This window comes from Argopecten irradians, chromosome 3 (assembly GCF_041381155.1).
Source record: "Argopecten irradians isolate NY chromosome 3, Ai_NY, whole genome shotgun sequence".
In the NCBI taxonomy this organism is placed as follows: Eukaryota; Metazoa; Mollusca; class Bivalvia; order Pectinida; family Pectinidae; genus Argopecten; species Argopecten irradians.
In genome coordinates this window covers 60,425,547-60,439,269 of record NC_091136.1, presented here as the reverse complement: position 1 = coordinate 60,439,269, position 13,723 = coordinate 60,425,547, and the positions used below count along the sequence as shown (strand labels likewise).

Sequence of the window (13,723 nt, the reverse complement as noted above, 5' to 3'; positions counted from 1 at the left end):
AAGCCATCGACACACATTTTCTTGTGTTATTATTGTTTTTAAGAAACTTTAATTTTTCCAATTCGGAAAAGTATAGGGGGCCTTGAATACATGCTTAGTTTAGTTTAAACATATTTTATTGAAACAAAAGGATTGGGCACAAGTTATTTCAACTTATATCAAGCCCTCTCCAACAATATTACATATATACATAATCAACATTTGAAGATGGCAGACTTAAAATATTTTTCAGAAACGAAATCTCATGCATACTCAAAATCAATATAAACATAGAATTAACGTAGTAGTTTTAAACATGCAAAGTACATTTCCATTTTTCTTACATACCCTATGACCCTATTCCCTTGACGGATAGAGAGAGAGAGAGAGAGAGAGAGAGAGAGAGAGAGAGAGAGAGAGAGAGAGAGAGAGAGAGAGAGAGAGAGAGAGAGAGAGAGAGAGAGATTAAAATCTTTTTGTATCAAGAATGTATTTTTGAGTTTCATTAATAATAAATTCATTTTCATTTTCGTTATATGTTAAGTTAGAATCACCGAACAACAAGGTTTGTAGGCTGAGTGGTATATAATCGTTTAAATTTCTGTAAAGCTCTATACGTTGCCGAGGATATAAGTTACAATTAAAAAATATATGATATGCGTCTTCATATTCAAATACACACGCACAGCTTTGGTCGTCAGAAAGATTTACTCTGAACAGGTCATATTTTAGGATACTTGATTTATTTTTTACTGATATTGCTTGGAAAAAACATCTTCGCACCTCACCTACGAAAAATTTCTTTTCTTGGTTTTCGATATTTTTTCTATGACCCTATTCCCATAAGCGAATTTTTGCGTTCGGTGTTAGCCTAAACAACGTGGGTGTTTATTTGACCCAACACCGGAGATATTTTAAGCGCCGTTGTGATAACGATCGGGACCCGTTTAAAGCGTTTAAGTCATTCAGACGTACGGCTTCCTTGGTTACGTTCCTTCATTAGGTCAATCATCAGACTAGATTATTTTGATTATATCGGAAGATGACGGCCCACAGCATGGGCGCCTTTGGTGCCTACAAATATGCTTACAGTAGATACTTAAAGGAACGAGAGGACAAGGAAAAGGAGCGGAAGGAATTGGAGGAAGGACCAGAAACTGTATGGGTAACGAAACGATACATCCCAACTGACCTTCGTGTTACTGCCCCAGTTCCTCGTCATAAACTTTTAGCCCCGAAAGAACTTCCTCCCGCAGAGAAACATTGGGTCCCTACCATTGAACCTCCTCTCAGAAGCTTTGATAGGGGTCCAGAGGCAGCTATATTTAAATCTCATCCCAGCACGCGGTGTGAGGAGTATTCCACATTGAAACAAATGATACCATCAAGTGGAAGTCTGATTCGAGTCGCTCCTCCGAACTGGGGTACTGCTGGAGGAGTACCCATTATGCACTCTTTGGTACCAGCACGTCGATACCCTATGATCAACAGTCCGATGACTAAGTGAGTATCTAAAAAAGTCGTTTAAATTAAAATTGTGAATGCTGATCAGTAGATTGTATTGTGTACATTTACAAATAATGTTTGATGTTATTGATGGTACACGTGTACACTGTTTACACCCTATGTGATAGTCAGATACTTGTCATACTTTACCATGTACATACTCAGACTCTATTGTCATATTTATCTTTTACGCTTATATTTTAATGATATGGACTATGGTATTGTTATATTGAATTGAACGCACATGTAGTACAATATGTTGTAAAAGTCTTCCAAAACACGCACGCACTTCACGCACGCAACATGCTGCATTCATGGTATGCCATCATTTAACGTTTTACACGCGTTATTTAATTAAAAAAGATTAAAAAATATAAACATAATTTAAAAAGTTTTTAAAAAAAAACCATGTCATGTCAATGTCATTTTTCCTCTCTTTTTATTAAAATTGGTGTCTTACACAGTTTTATGACGTCATGTCATTTTGCGATTATGAATATTGCAACTTTAATAAAAACCTCAATAACCATGAAACACACCTACATGTACCTGGAATTTTAGTATTTTGTTGAATGACCCTTGGATTCGTCTTGGTAATGTTGCATATAGCGCAGCAATATACCCCGGAGTAAATGAAGTCCAAATTTGAGTTACAGCATCAATAAGTTCTTGGCGACTTTTAATAGTATGTTGCACTCGCTGTAAACGAATCTTAATCATTCTCCATACATTATCTATAATATGTATATCTGGAGACTGAGAGGGCCAGGTTAAACAATTAATATTGTTTTAAGTTTTCCACTGCTGGGCCCTTCCCGACATATGTGCAGGACAGTTATCATCTTGGAATATCCTAGGCTTATCAGGAAAATGTTTCAAGACAACAGGCCATACATTTTGATCTAATAGTTCAATGTACTTATCTGTATTGGAATTTCCTTCTATTGGTCTCAGCACACCTAATCTGGAGGCACAACCCCCCCCCCCCCCAAAAAAAAAAAAACAACCTACAATTTTCGTAATGTCTACAACTTTCCTACCGTCTTCTTTTTATCGTACCACTTGTTCCTTTTCAGCCAATGTCAATTCCCGGCGAACCATCCTCCATGATTGTTGACGTCTGCTACAACACTAAAAATAGCCCCACGCGAATTTGACAGATATGTGATATAACCCCACTACATCTTGCACAATACAAAAGAGTTCCGATTCTAGTACCAATTTTTGAATCGCGAGGAAAGAAACTGTAATCACTTCCGGGTATTGACCGACGATGCGTCATAAAAATGTGAAAGACTTTTGGCACGACACTGTATATTGTATACATGATTATTTTCATTTCAGTACAGTATACATTTTGTACATGTATATTACTAGGTTTACATTTTAGATTATATTAAAATCAAAGCAACAAAACACCATTATTGGTCCTAAAATAATATCAAATGTTTACCATAACCCGATCTACCCAGAAAAATGATCATATTCAAAATATATTATTCCCAGTTTCGATTTTTTTCTAATTAAATTACCAATTTTTCCCATCCTAATTGCTTCCATGTATTACCACTTCCATTTATGCCTACCTGGCGTATTAGTTAGTACGACTGGTCAGCGAGACGCTCTGTGCAGTGATCGTACTGTATATAATTATACATTTTATATAATTATAATGCTAAACTAAGGCTTCAAAATAATATGTCTAACTACTCTTGAAATTATAAAGATGCAAGGCAAAATAAAACATTTAACATACACTCCCTGTCAAAAGAAATCATGGTCGGGTTTAGACAAACAAATAATATTTCGATTTAGGCTTTACTGTATTTAATGTCTTACAGCGGGTTATTTAGCATATCTTTTAAAGATTGTCTCCTTTTTTCGTGGTTGGTCCGTTTTGTTTGGTAGTTTTTTAACGTTCTATAAACAACTAGAGTCATTTCTTAACGTATCAGTGTATAGAGGTGAAGGAAAATTCAAGATGGACGCCCCTTCACTTCCTCAACTCACTACCACAACAATCATACATATAACCGAGAATTCCACTGCCGTAAAACTAATCATTTCTGTTTTTCATTGTAGATATGTGGATGACATGCACACAACCAACAAACTCTTTAAACTTCATTGATGAACATTTATATATTAAACTACACCGAAGAAATATTATTTAGTACATCGACGAAAGGGTTACATCATACTGCATTGATAATGGCGGATCTGCCTTGATGGAGGATAATACATCAGCCTTTGTTATCTAGTTACTGTCAGTAAAGTGGTCAGAACTCAGATTTATACCATGGTCCCGTGTCACCACATTGTGTGTTCTCATGTGTTGTAAAAATTGTATATATTTACACTCGGTATTCTGCTCAATCTTACCATATGAAACCCACACATAATATTATTCATTTTGTTTAATCGTGGTATTACCACGGAATCATGATATATCAGTATTAGCCTTTAGTAAGCTGAGGCAACTAATAAACTATCGAGGGGTTTTCCTCACGAAATCCGAGGACAAGTGAAACTTCTGTCCGATATACCAGTATTACATTTTAAGATGAGCACTTTTATATTCGTTATTGTATACTACCTAGATCTTTCTAGAACGTTAACTCTGGCTGGATCACACCTGACCAACCAGTCTTGTTGTTGTTGTTGTTTTCCAACTTTGCTGTGATATGTTTAGGACCGTTTATTTGGTGCTTTCTAGACATTCTTCCGTTTTTGTTTGTACTTTTCATAGATATATTGATTTACACAGATAAGTATTATAATAATTATTTTCTGAGATACAGAGCATTAGCTCACTTGACCATGTAAGGTTTATATTACCTTATTTGCAATAATAACATAAAACTATGTCTTTAAACTATACGAGTGCGACTACAGAAGTCGAACATCTCGTACAAAGATTTTAACTCTCTGAGTTACATATATAGTGTAGCTTAAGGCTTTTAAAAGAGGAGTTTAAATTTCAGAATATTTTCCATAGTGTTTTAGTCAGCCCCTGTGTGCTTTCAGAGTGAATATTCATGCATTATATTTATTAGTATTTTATTATATGTTATGTTTTCCTTTATTTGTTTCGTGTTGAAGTGTGCATCCCATATATCAATCGTTGAAAGGTGAATTTCTTTTTGAAAGTATTTAAGGAAAGGCTTTTTTATCATGTAACAATCACAGATATATATAGTTCTAATTTATATAATGAAATCGAATCTTATGAAATAAAATGTTCACTTTGTAGTCCATTTTCCCCTTTTCACTTTCGTATTAATCATCATATATTCATACAAAAGAAATAAAAGATTTGTTTGTATTATTTGTTTTATTGTTGATCTTGTAAGTTACTAATTGGAGGCACTTTTATCCATTAGAATACAACACACAAGATGACAATAGACTATCTGTGTATGACTTGACTGTTTTACTGGCCTATATCGGCCTCCACCAACAGCTGTCACCACATCTTTGTTTAACAGCTAAGTCTCTTTTGTGCATAATGTGAATTTGATTAACTCAAAAGAATAAAACACAACAGCCGGCGAATCTGTCGACTCATGGATTAGTTTTACTCAGATTCTAGTTAAATAGGCCACTGATGAGTGAACACTTCAAAATAGTCTACAGCACATTTCTACTAGAACGCCAACACAAAATCCCGGAAAAAACGAACATAGATGTTGTAAAATCACATTTAATGATTGTTTACGGATGTCTACTACCTATATGGATGTTTTAGAATCTCGTTCCGTAAAGAATGTCTTCAGTATAAATACCTGTCCAAAACCAATGACCATCACGATAATGGTCTGTCCGACAGACCACCACATAACGCCTGAATTGACGACGTCCGCTAGATAGCGCCCCATTACTTCCTTGAGTCTATAGTCCCTCTGATAATCCACCACCATCGTCATTACTTCGTGTATGTTGTCACACGAGCTTTCGGCGGCAGTCTTTACTGTAGGCACGTTATTACCCGCCTCTACGGCTAAGTTGTCGATCTCTTCTTTGCGCAAGTCGAAATAGACAACCTTGTGAGAGAAAGTCGAGAACTCGTTGTCGAAGCAGACTTGGTATTCTCCAAAGGAACTGTAAAATAGAACTTTATCCTCTGTTTTACGATCAGCGCTGTAAACGACCTTCCCGTTCGGAGACAGTATTTCCACGTTGATATCATTATTCCCACCTCGCAGAACTTTATACACCAAAAGTTTGGATGCTGTGTCCCGAAACTTTTCCGTGAAACATACTTTCTCAGTTTCTGGCAGTTCAAACGTTAAAGCTGTCCCGCTAGCAGTAGATCGACAACAGGTTAGGAATAAAATAATGAGTACACCAAGATCACAACGTAACCACGCCATTTTTATGTAGAAAGTTTTAGGTACTCAGCAACTAACTGATATCCTTGTTTGGTACATCCCTCGGAATATTGGCTGTGATGTGTCGCGCCAACTCGACACAGATTACGTCGACAGTATCGTGGTGTGTATTGATACCTGTTTCTCTTGACACACGTGGCTAGGACTACCAAGCTGTGTCTTTAAGTCATACTAGGTAACATATGGTCAGATGCATCCTTTGTAATCAAACGGCCATTATTATCTGTCCTGTTCATCGATCAGACGACACCCGATGACAAGAAAGGCGAGTGAAATCATCCGAATCTACACCTTTAACTTTACTAGTGCAGATTAACGTCGATGACTGAAACCATCCGAATCTCCTTTAAACTTATACTAGTGCAGATCAAGGTTGAGGACAGAGATCATCCGAATTAACCGGCGAGTAAATCACAGTAAAAGATAGTGAACACTAGCAACGGTGTGTCTGTAATATTAAAAGGACATTCCTACGTATGAAAGGTTTAACTAGTACACGCTTAAAAGGAACTGAAAGGAAGAAAATAGTAATTTCCCCCATACATTGAAAAAGATAACGTTAATATAAATACAATATACTACGCTTGTTCATTGATAAACTCAGATTATCATAATTGTTTTAGTAGTATGACTTCAGAATTCATAAATCGACCCAGGTCAACGACAACTGTTGTGTTTGGTTGTATTACCGTTTTAAGAACGTTCGGAACTATGTTTTGGACCGGAAACCACATGGAATGTGTATGGCGGACAGTAAACTTTCCCCTGTCCACCTTTCGCTATATAAACTAGCCGTCAAACCATCTTTCAAGTTTACGAAAACGAGCCAGGCTGAATCTTAAAATGTGTCCGTGGTTTGATTGATCAACTTTTATAAAAGCAAATCACAATTAAGACCTGCTTCATTATATATCTACCAATACGGCTGGGTCTACTCGGGTTGGTGATGATGTGATTGTTGGTTTGATGAAGAACGAAGAACAGATGGGGTGAATATTGACGTGATCTAAGCTAAAATACAAATTTTAACTAGTATCCGGAATTATGTTTATTTCGCTGCCAAGCCAGACGAGTTCCATCTGCTGATATCCTTGTATTGTTATTGATAACGCTGTTTTCTACATTTAAGGGCGCCATATTCACAAAGCGTCAGTCATCGGCAACCAGTGCTGTAGTAGTTCCTCAAAATTACCTGGCTTCTCTGTTTCATACAGTTCTGTGACACGTGTTCGCATCATCCGCAAAACTTTCTTAAATCAAAGTGCCAAGGCCACTCATAGATGCTGTGAATGAAGGACTCAAACAAAGGAATAAAGAAATTGGTTTTAAATTTAGTATACTAAGTGTGCAGCGTTGAATTTCGGAGTTTAACAAAATATATTTACGGTATACCGTATTTATTTTATGAGATTTAAAGTTTTTCAAGAACAACAAGTTGAATAACTTATTTTACTGAAATAACTGTAATAAATTTTAAATCTAAATTATTTCTGAAATAACGATTTCAACACCAATGTGAATCAGAATCTGAGTATCATTTTTTATAATTCTTTATCAATTACTAATTTATAAATTTCATCAATGTCTCTACAAAGACAAACAAATAACAAGTAAACATTTTCGTATCTTAATATCCACTTAACATTGAAGAATATTTTCGGAAAAATATAACATAAGAAATATTACCATTTCCGGATATGTTTTGGTTTCCTTTTTAGAAAACTAACATGGGTTGCTTTGACGGCTCTTGACTAATAAATCATAGCCAGATACTTTTGCCAAATAAAAGGTACATTATTTCATTACGTATATCACTCGGATTTCTTTTAAATCCACAAGAACGCTAGCCGTTAACATCAAGATCGAAAACTTCATATAATGTATAGGACTTTAGCAAGTCTTCGTAAGCCTAACAGTAGGCCTAACACTGGTTGGCGACTGAGCTACCTGGTCACCGATGATCGACCCAGTCCAATCCCGCTACAATTGTGCAGAACATTTATCGTGAGTTTTGCTTTGCCGACTTTTGACTTAAAATAAAACATGACTGTACACTTTTGTTATGTAAAAGTTACATTATTTGATTATTTATGTAACCCTGGTGAATACTAGCCGCAATATACCGCTCGGCTAGCGAGAACTTTTCTTTAGCTCGATCGGTTGAGCGTCAGACTAGTAACCCAGAGGTCCCAAGTTCGAATCCTGGCAGAGGCGGTGATTATGTTTGTACCAAATCATGTGCTCTGTTACATTGACGCACATGTAGGGACGCGGGGTAATACTCAGCCATGCCCCACAGGTATCGCCGTTACTCCTGGAAGCTCGAGGACGAGTTCTGTCCTTGAGGGGGGAGTATATGTCACCCAGGTGAATACTAGCCGCAAAATACCGCTCGGCTAGCGAGAACTTTTCTTTAGCTCGATCGGTTGAGCGTCAGACTAGTAACCCAGAGGTCCTGAGTTCGAATCCTGGGAGAGGCGGTGATTATGTTTGTATCTAATACGAACGCTAACATCAAGAAAACTTCATGCAAAATACATCGGATTTTAGCAAGTCTTCAAAAGGCTATCGTACATAACACGACAATATAAGCACTTTAAGTTGCTCGTACATATACAGATCTTATTATCGTTATATTTTGTAAGTTTATGTTGATAAATTTTGTACTTTTTTCCTTTCAATACTACGCACACAACTCCGAGTGACAGATCTGAAGGAAGGAAACACGTACTCAAAACTAATAATTTTTACTGCGCAATAATATCATCAGATGGTTCGTCAATACAACCAACACAAAAAAAAAAAAAAAAAAAAACTTTATAGGCGTTATAAGAACTTTCTTTTGCAGTTACCATCCTAAAATTCGATTACAATAATCAATCAGTAGCATGAATTACGTAAAATTGAAAAAAAAACATAAACAATCCAAAATCCACTGAAAGTCTGCCGCGGAGGAAGACAGCGAAGAAGGAGATGTTCATGATTTTCGGGAGACTAATGATCTCGGAGTAATACAAATATCATAGAGTTCCAACTAAATACTTAAAACACTCCATCCATGGTGTATATGCATATACAATTTCAATGTTTGTGGTTTTGAATATTGGGATTTTATTTTTTTTCATACCATCAAGTATTACGTGAAATGAACAAAACAACTTTCAATTTTCATCGCGGAGTGATTTCATTGTTTTGATGTGCACAGGCTCGCCGAGCGTACCCAAGAATGCTGTTTCACAGCATCAAAAAATAATCTTACCATTTTAACTTTTGATCCAAATAGCTCTTTATGAATTTGTAAATAAAATAAATTAGTTTTTACAAAACTTAAAGTTATATGTGCCGTATTTTTCATACTCACGAATCAAGATGAGCTTTTAATAAGTTATTCAGCACCAAAAATTACCAACTTTTTGAAAATTACAGTGCTTTCAATGCATAGGTTTTAATTTTACATGTACAAATAAGAGCTGAAAATGATTTTTGACAGTACTGCCAAAAATCATTTATTTACATCAATAGTGAAGTGAAATGAGTACATACGGTGAGACCATGAAGCCAAATTGTGGTCTACAATTTCATTACACATTTTTACAATGTTTTTAGTAATTGTAAAGTGACTTCTGCAGGTATGTTTTCATTTAAACATATTTAAGGCATAAAAACAACATTTTTTTCAGTACAAAATTTCTGTGTTATAACTAACGTTTATAAGATATCTGAAGCCATTTGAATGGTATTTACAGCTTTATTCATTAAACCTTATGTTTTTTAATAAATTAATGGTGAAAAATAGCATGTCAAAATTCGCCCAGTTACGGCATATATAACTTTAACATAATGAAAATATTGCGTTTGAATAAATAAAAAAAAAAAATGTTTAAATTTCTTTTCGTTGCATGTAGATTAATAGTCCGCTAAATCTGCCTATATTATTAGGCTTTATTATTTTTTTTTTGCCTAATATATATTAGGCAAAAAAAATTAAAAAGCCTAATAATATAGGCAGGTTAAGCGGACTAGTAGATTGATAGCGATTTTGGCCGCCTTCATTTTGTCAATATTTTGTAAGCATATGAAGGAATGAAGCGTTGTGATAATTTGGGCAGTTTGTATGAAGACACTTAAAATATTGCGTTTTCAATGCATTAAAGTTAAGTTGAAATCTATCCATAGTGAAGATTAAAATTAATAAAATAAAGCGAACTCAATGATATTATACATTGTAAATGTTCATGTCGGGTGACATGACTTTGTGGTTTTTTTCAATCCAGGAGGACATACACAAATGGAACACAATACTTAAAGGAAAGCTGTTTCTGTGGCATCAATCATCTTGTAGAAATATTATGGGTAGACGATATACTACCCATGATGTGGAAGGTTTAAATTCTAGTCGGTCACACGTAACATAAACAGGACACCCTCCATCGCATCTCCTTTCATCTACAGTAGCTTCTGCCGCTATACACATTGGTATACTATACTGTCTGCTCAACAAAAAAGTCTTCGGCAGGATGACTCGGGTAGGCCCTTACATGACCTCCTTTGTCATAGTAGGTCTTACAATAAAATTCCTAATACTTAATCTTTAAAGAACTGATGCTAACAGGCACGAGCCAAAATCCAGCATCAATTCTCTATTGTGACACCAATAAAACATCGCAGAAAATGCCAACTTTTTAGATAATGCTGATTTAATGCAGAAATAGAAAATACTTTATTACAGCATAGTAATTTTAAAGTGGAAATGGTAATCACATCAAAAGAGCCAACCCAAAAAGCTTTTTTATTTTTATTTTTCATATCATTCTCTCCCAAACATATGGCGGGTCTGAATGCTTCATTCCATATAAACAAAGTCATCCAACTCGATAAACAATTGCAAGGTCACACAAACATTGGTTTCGGGAACATTTTGGAAATTAAGGTTATGTTAAGTAAAATAGTCAAAAAGTAAGGACAAATCATAGATTAAACAATAAAATGCAATGGAATTCCCTTATGTAATGTAACTTGGACATTGTAGATGTAAATTAATTAACTGATTTAGCTAGAATACGTCTAAGGTTTCATATAACACATCTGCTGCCTACACCATCATATACTAGCCAAATACTTAATCTGGAATGTTACTGAAATGGGGTCTATTGTTTAAAACACAATCAATAAAACATCATAAATATCACAATAAAATATTTGTACAGTTAGTTGTGTATTTCACAACAGAAGAACGCTGTTTCACAAAAATATCAGCGATGGTACCTGGTTTACATATGGGACATCCAGAGCCGTTTATATGGTTAAGACTCAGTGGACGATTTATAAGTAAAACTCTACATACATCATCAACCTATATGGTACTACTGTGTAGTTAATGTTATAATTAGACAAACAATACGACAAAAGATAATGACAAACTAAGGAGTCACAGCGCTGATAATGTGAGAGTAAACAGCAGCGGATCAGTAGTAATTATCTACGATAGGGGGGATAATGTTGTCTTGAAGTTTATCAAGAGAAATGCAATCTTAGTAATTTAGGATACAATCGAAATGCAAGACCTTATCTGTCACAACACATCTGGAACTATCACAAGATAGATATTTTGATTTATCCCTGTTCTGTTTCAGTGTTTCCACGATCACTTCAATGTTTAAAAGGTACGATTTACAAGTAAACATATAATTAACATATAATTCACTTAGCACGACTGAGGATGAAATCTTTACCTAGAGGCAAGTTCAACATCTATTACAATCCATAATAATTAAATGTCGTCAGATTATAAGTCAGACAATTGTCTGATGGATTGTATACGTCATACTGTAAATATTATGCATTTGTGAAAAACATCGATTGTTTTACTCCTGAAGTCCTTAACAAAACAATCTATTAATAGCATGATTTACACAAGCAACCGTAACAACCGTTTGGTTTTTATTATCATTGCTGATACAAGGTTTTGATAATTAGAAATGAATCTGAATGGGTTTAATATATAACGGTGTAATTAATATACAATATAACTTGCTATCAAAGTTATGATCACAATATTATATGTGGATTATATACATATAGGTAGGATTGAAAAGGGTGACTAGACGTGCAACTAGTGATCGATTTACAAGATCAGGAATGTAAAATGAGACAATTTCATGTGCTTATGTACAAAATGAGTCAATTTCATGTGTTTTATGTACAAAGCGTATGTCTGTGCCACAGATATTTAAAAACATAATCTGTTTCCACAAATGCCTCAAACCTGAGGAGATATGGTACATTATAACCGTTATTGTTTGATTTTAAATATTCCAGTGATATACATAGGATAAGATACGGTGTATACCCTGTACATAATCTGTAATAGTATATAAATAACGTACTTCTATATGTTTATACTAAAAATTCAACTCTTATCCAGTTAGATTATGTATTCAACAAGCATTTTGATAGGCGCTCTTATAAAATTTTAAATTTGAATGTAAAATCATAGGAAATTCATAAATTAAATGTGCAAATTGGATTTGTATATATAATGCTGAATAGAATTTATATAAAAACTGTAAAGAAATTATGATAAATTATACAGTCATTTAGTAATGGAATGAGTGAATGGACGTTCCAAAAATATTTCATAAAAAAAACCCAAAGAAAATGAAAATTTATTGTTAAAAACAACTTAATCAAATTATTAAAATACTTCTAACAAAAAGATATCCAAGAGGGATCTTGGCGCCCACCAAAGATTGATCTATGTTTGACAAAAGGAAAAAGTGATCTTTTCCTTGCTTTTCAAACTTAAAACTATCAATATCCAAGATGGTGGTCTGAAATACAAAAGGCAGAACAAGGGCCCAAGAAGAACCTACATGAAAATTTGAGAACGATCCCTTCAGTACTTTCTGAGAAATAGCGGTTACAAACTTTAACTATCAAAATCCAAGATGGCTGCCTAGCGGCCATCTAGCGGCCATCTTGTTTATCGATCGGTCCCAAAATACAATTTGTGCAACTAGGGCCTTAGGGGAACCTACATACGAAATTTGAGAATGATCCCTTCAGTACCTCAACTATCAAAATCCAAAATGGCTGTCTGGCCGCCATATTGTTTTAAAATCAGTCTCAAAATCAGCATGACACTCCGAGTGCCCTAGGGAAACCTACATATGAAATTTGAGACAGATCCCTTCAGTACTTTCTGAGAAATAGCGGTAATAATCATCAAATGCCAAAATCCAAGATGACTGCCTGGCGGCCTTATTGTTTTTCTGATCAGTCTGAAACTTAGCATGACACTCCTAGGGATCATGGAAATCATGCATGTAAAATTTGAGAAATATCCTTGCATTACTTCTCAAGAAATAGCGGTAACAAGCATTACTTACAGACGGACGGCGGACTTAAGGCGATTTGAATAGCCCACCATCTGATGATGGTGGACTAAAAACTAAGAGAATTGCATATAGTACAACAGCAATCTGCGATTTTGTCAAATCATGATATGGTTAATTGTATAGAGTAAAAACATAACACTTAAACTGAGCAGTCAAATTCCCATGCAGTCCTCCCTGATAATATATTGTATTTTTGTTATATTAACAAAAGATCAATAAGTTCATTAATTAAATTATTGTACAGAGACAAAATATAATGAAACAACTGTTAAAATTAATGAGAAACTGTCCTCTCTGCAGCCAACGTAGCCAAGTTTTTTCCTATTATCAAAATCTGATTCTGTCATATTTTTTCTACCTAAGGTACATCGTATCTAGCATTACCAATAAAACCTTATGAACAGTGTTAATAACCAAAGATATAGATATAAATCGCTATGCAATATACAG

The 13,723-nt window shown here is 34.8% G+C and overlaps 1 protein-coding gene and 1 pseudogene across 1 annotated transcript; one reads left to right on the top strand and one right to left on the bottom strand.

Moving 5' to 3' along the window:
- The first annotated feature begins 934 nt into the window (after window positions 1–934).
- Window positions 935–4,810, top strand: LOC138319262 (uncharacterized). The gene is made up of 2 exons (XM_069262288.1): window positions 935–1,482; window positions 3,568–4,810. Exons 1-2 carry the CDS (start codon window positions 1,022–1,024, stop codon window positions 3,614–3,616), a joined length of 510 nt encoding a protein of 169 aa, XP_069118389.1. The 5' UTR covers window positions 935–1,021; the 3' UTR covers window positions 3,617–4,810.
- On the bottom strand, window positions 4,644–6,166 carry LOC138319261 (transmembrane emp24 domain-containing protein 3 pseudogene; annotated as a pseudogene).
- Window positions 6,167–13,723: the final 7,557 nt, after the last annotated feature.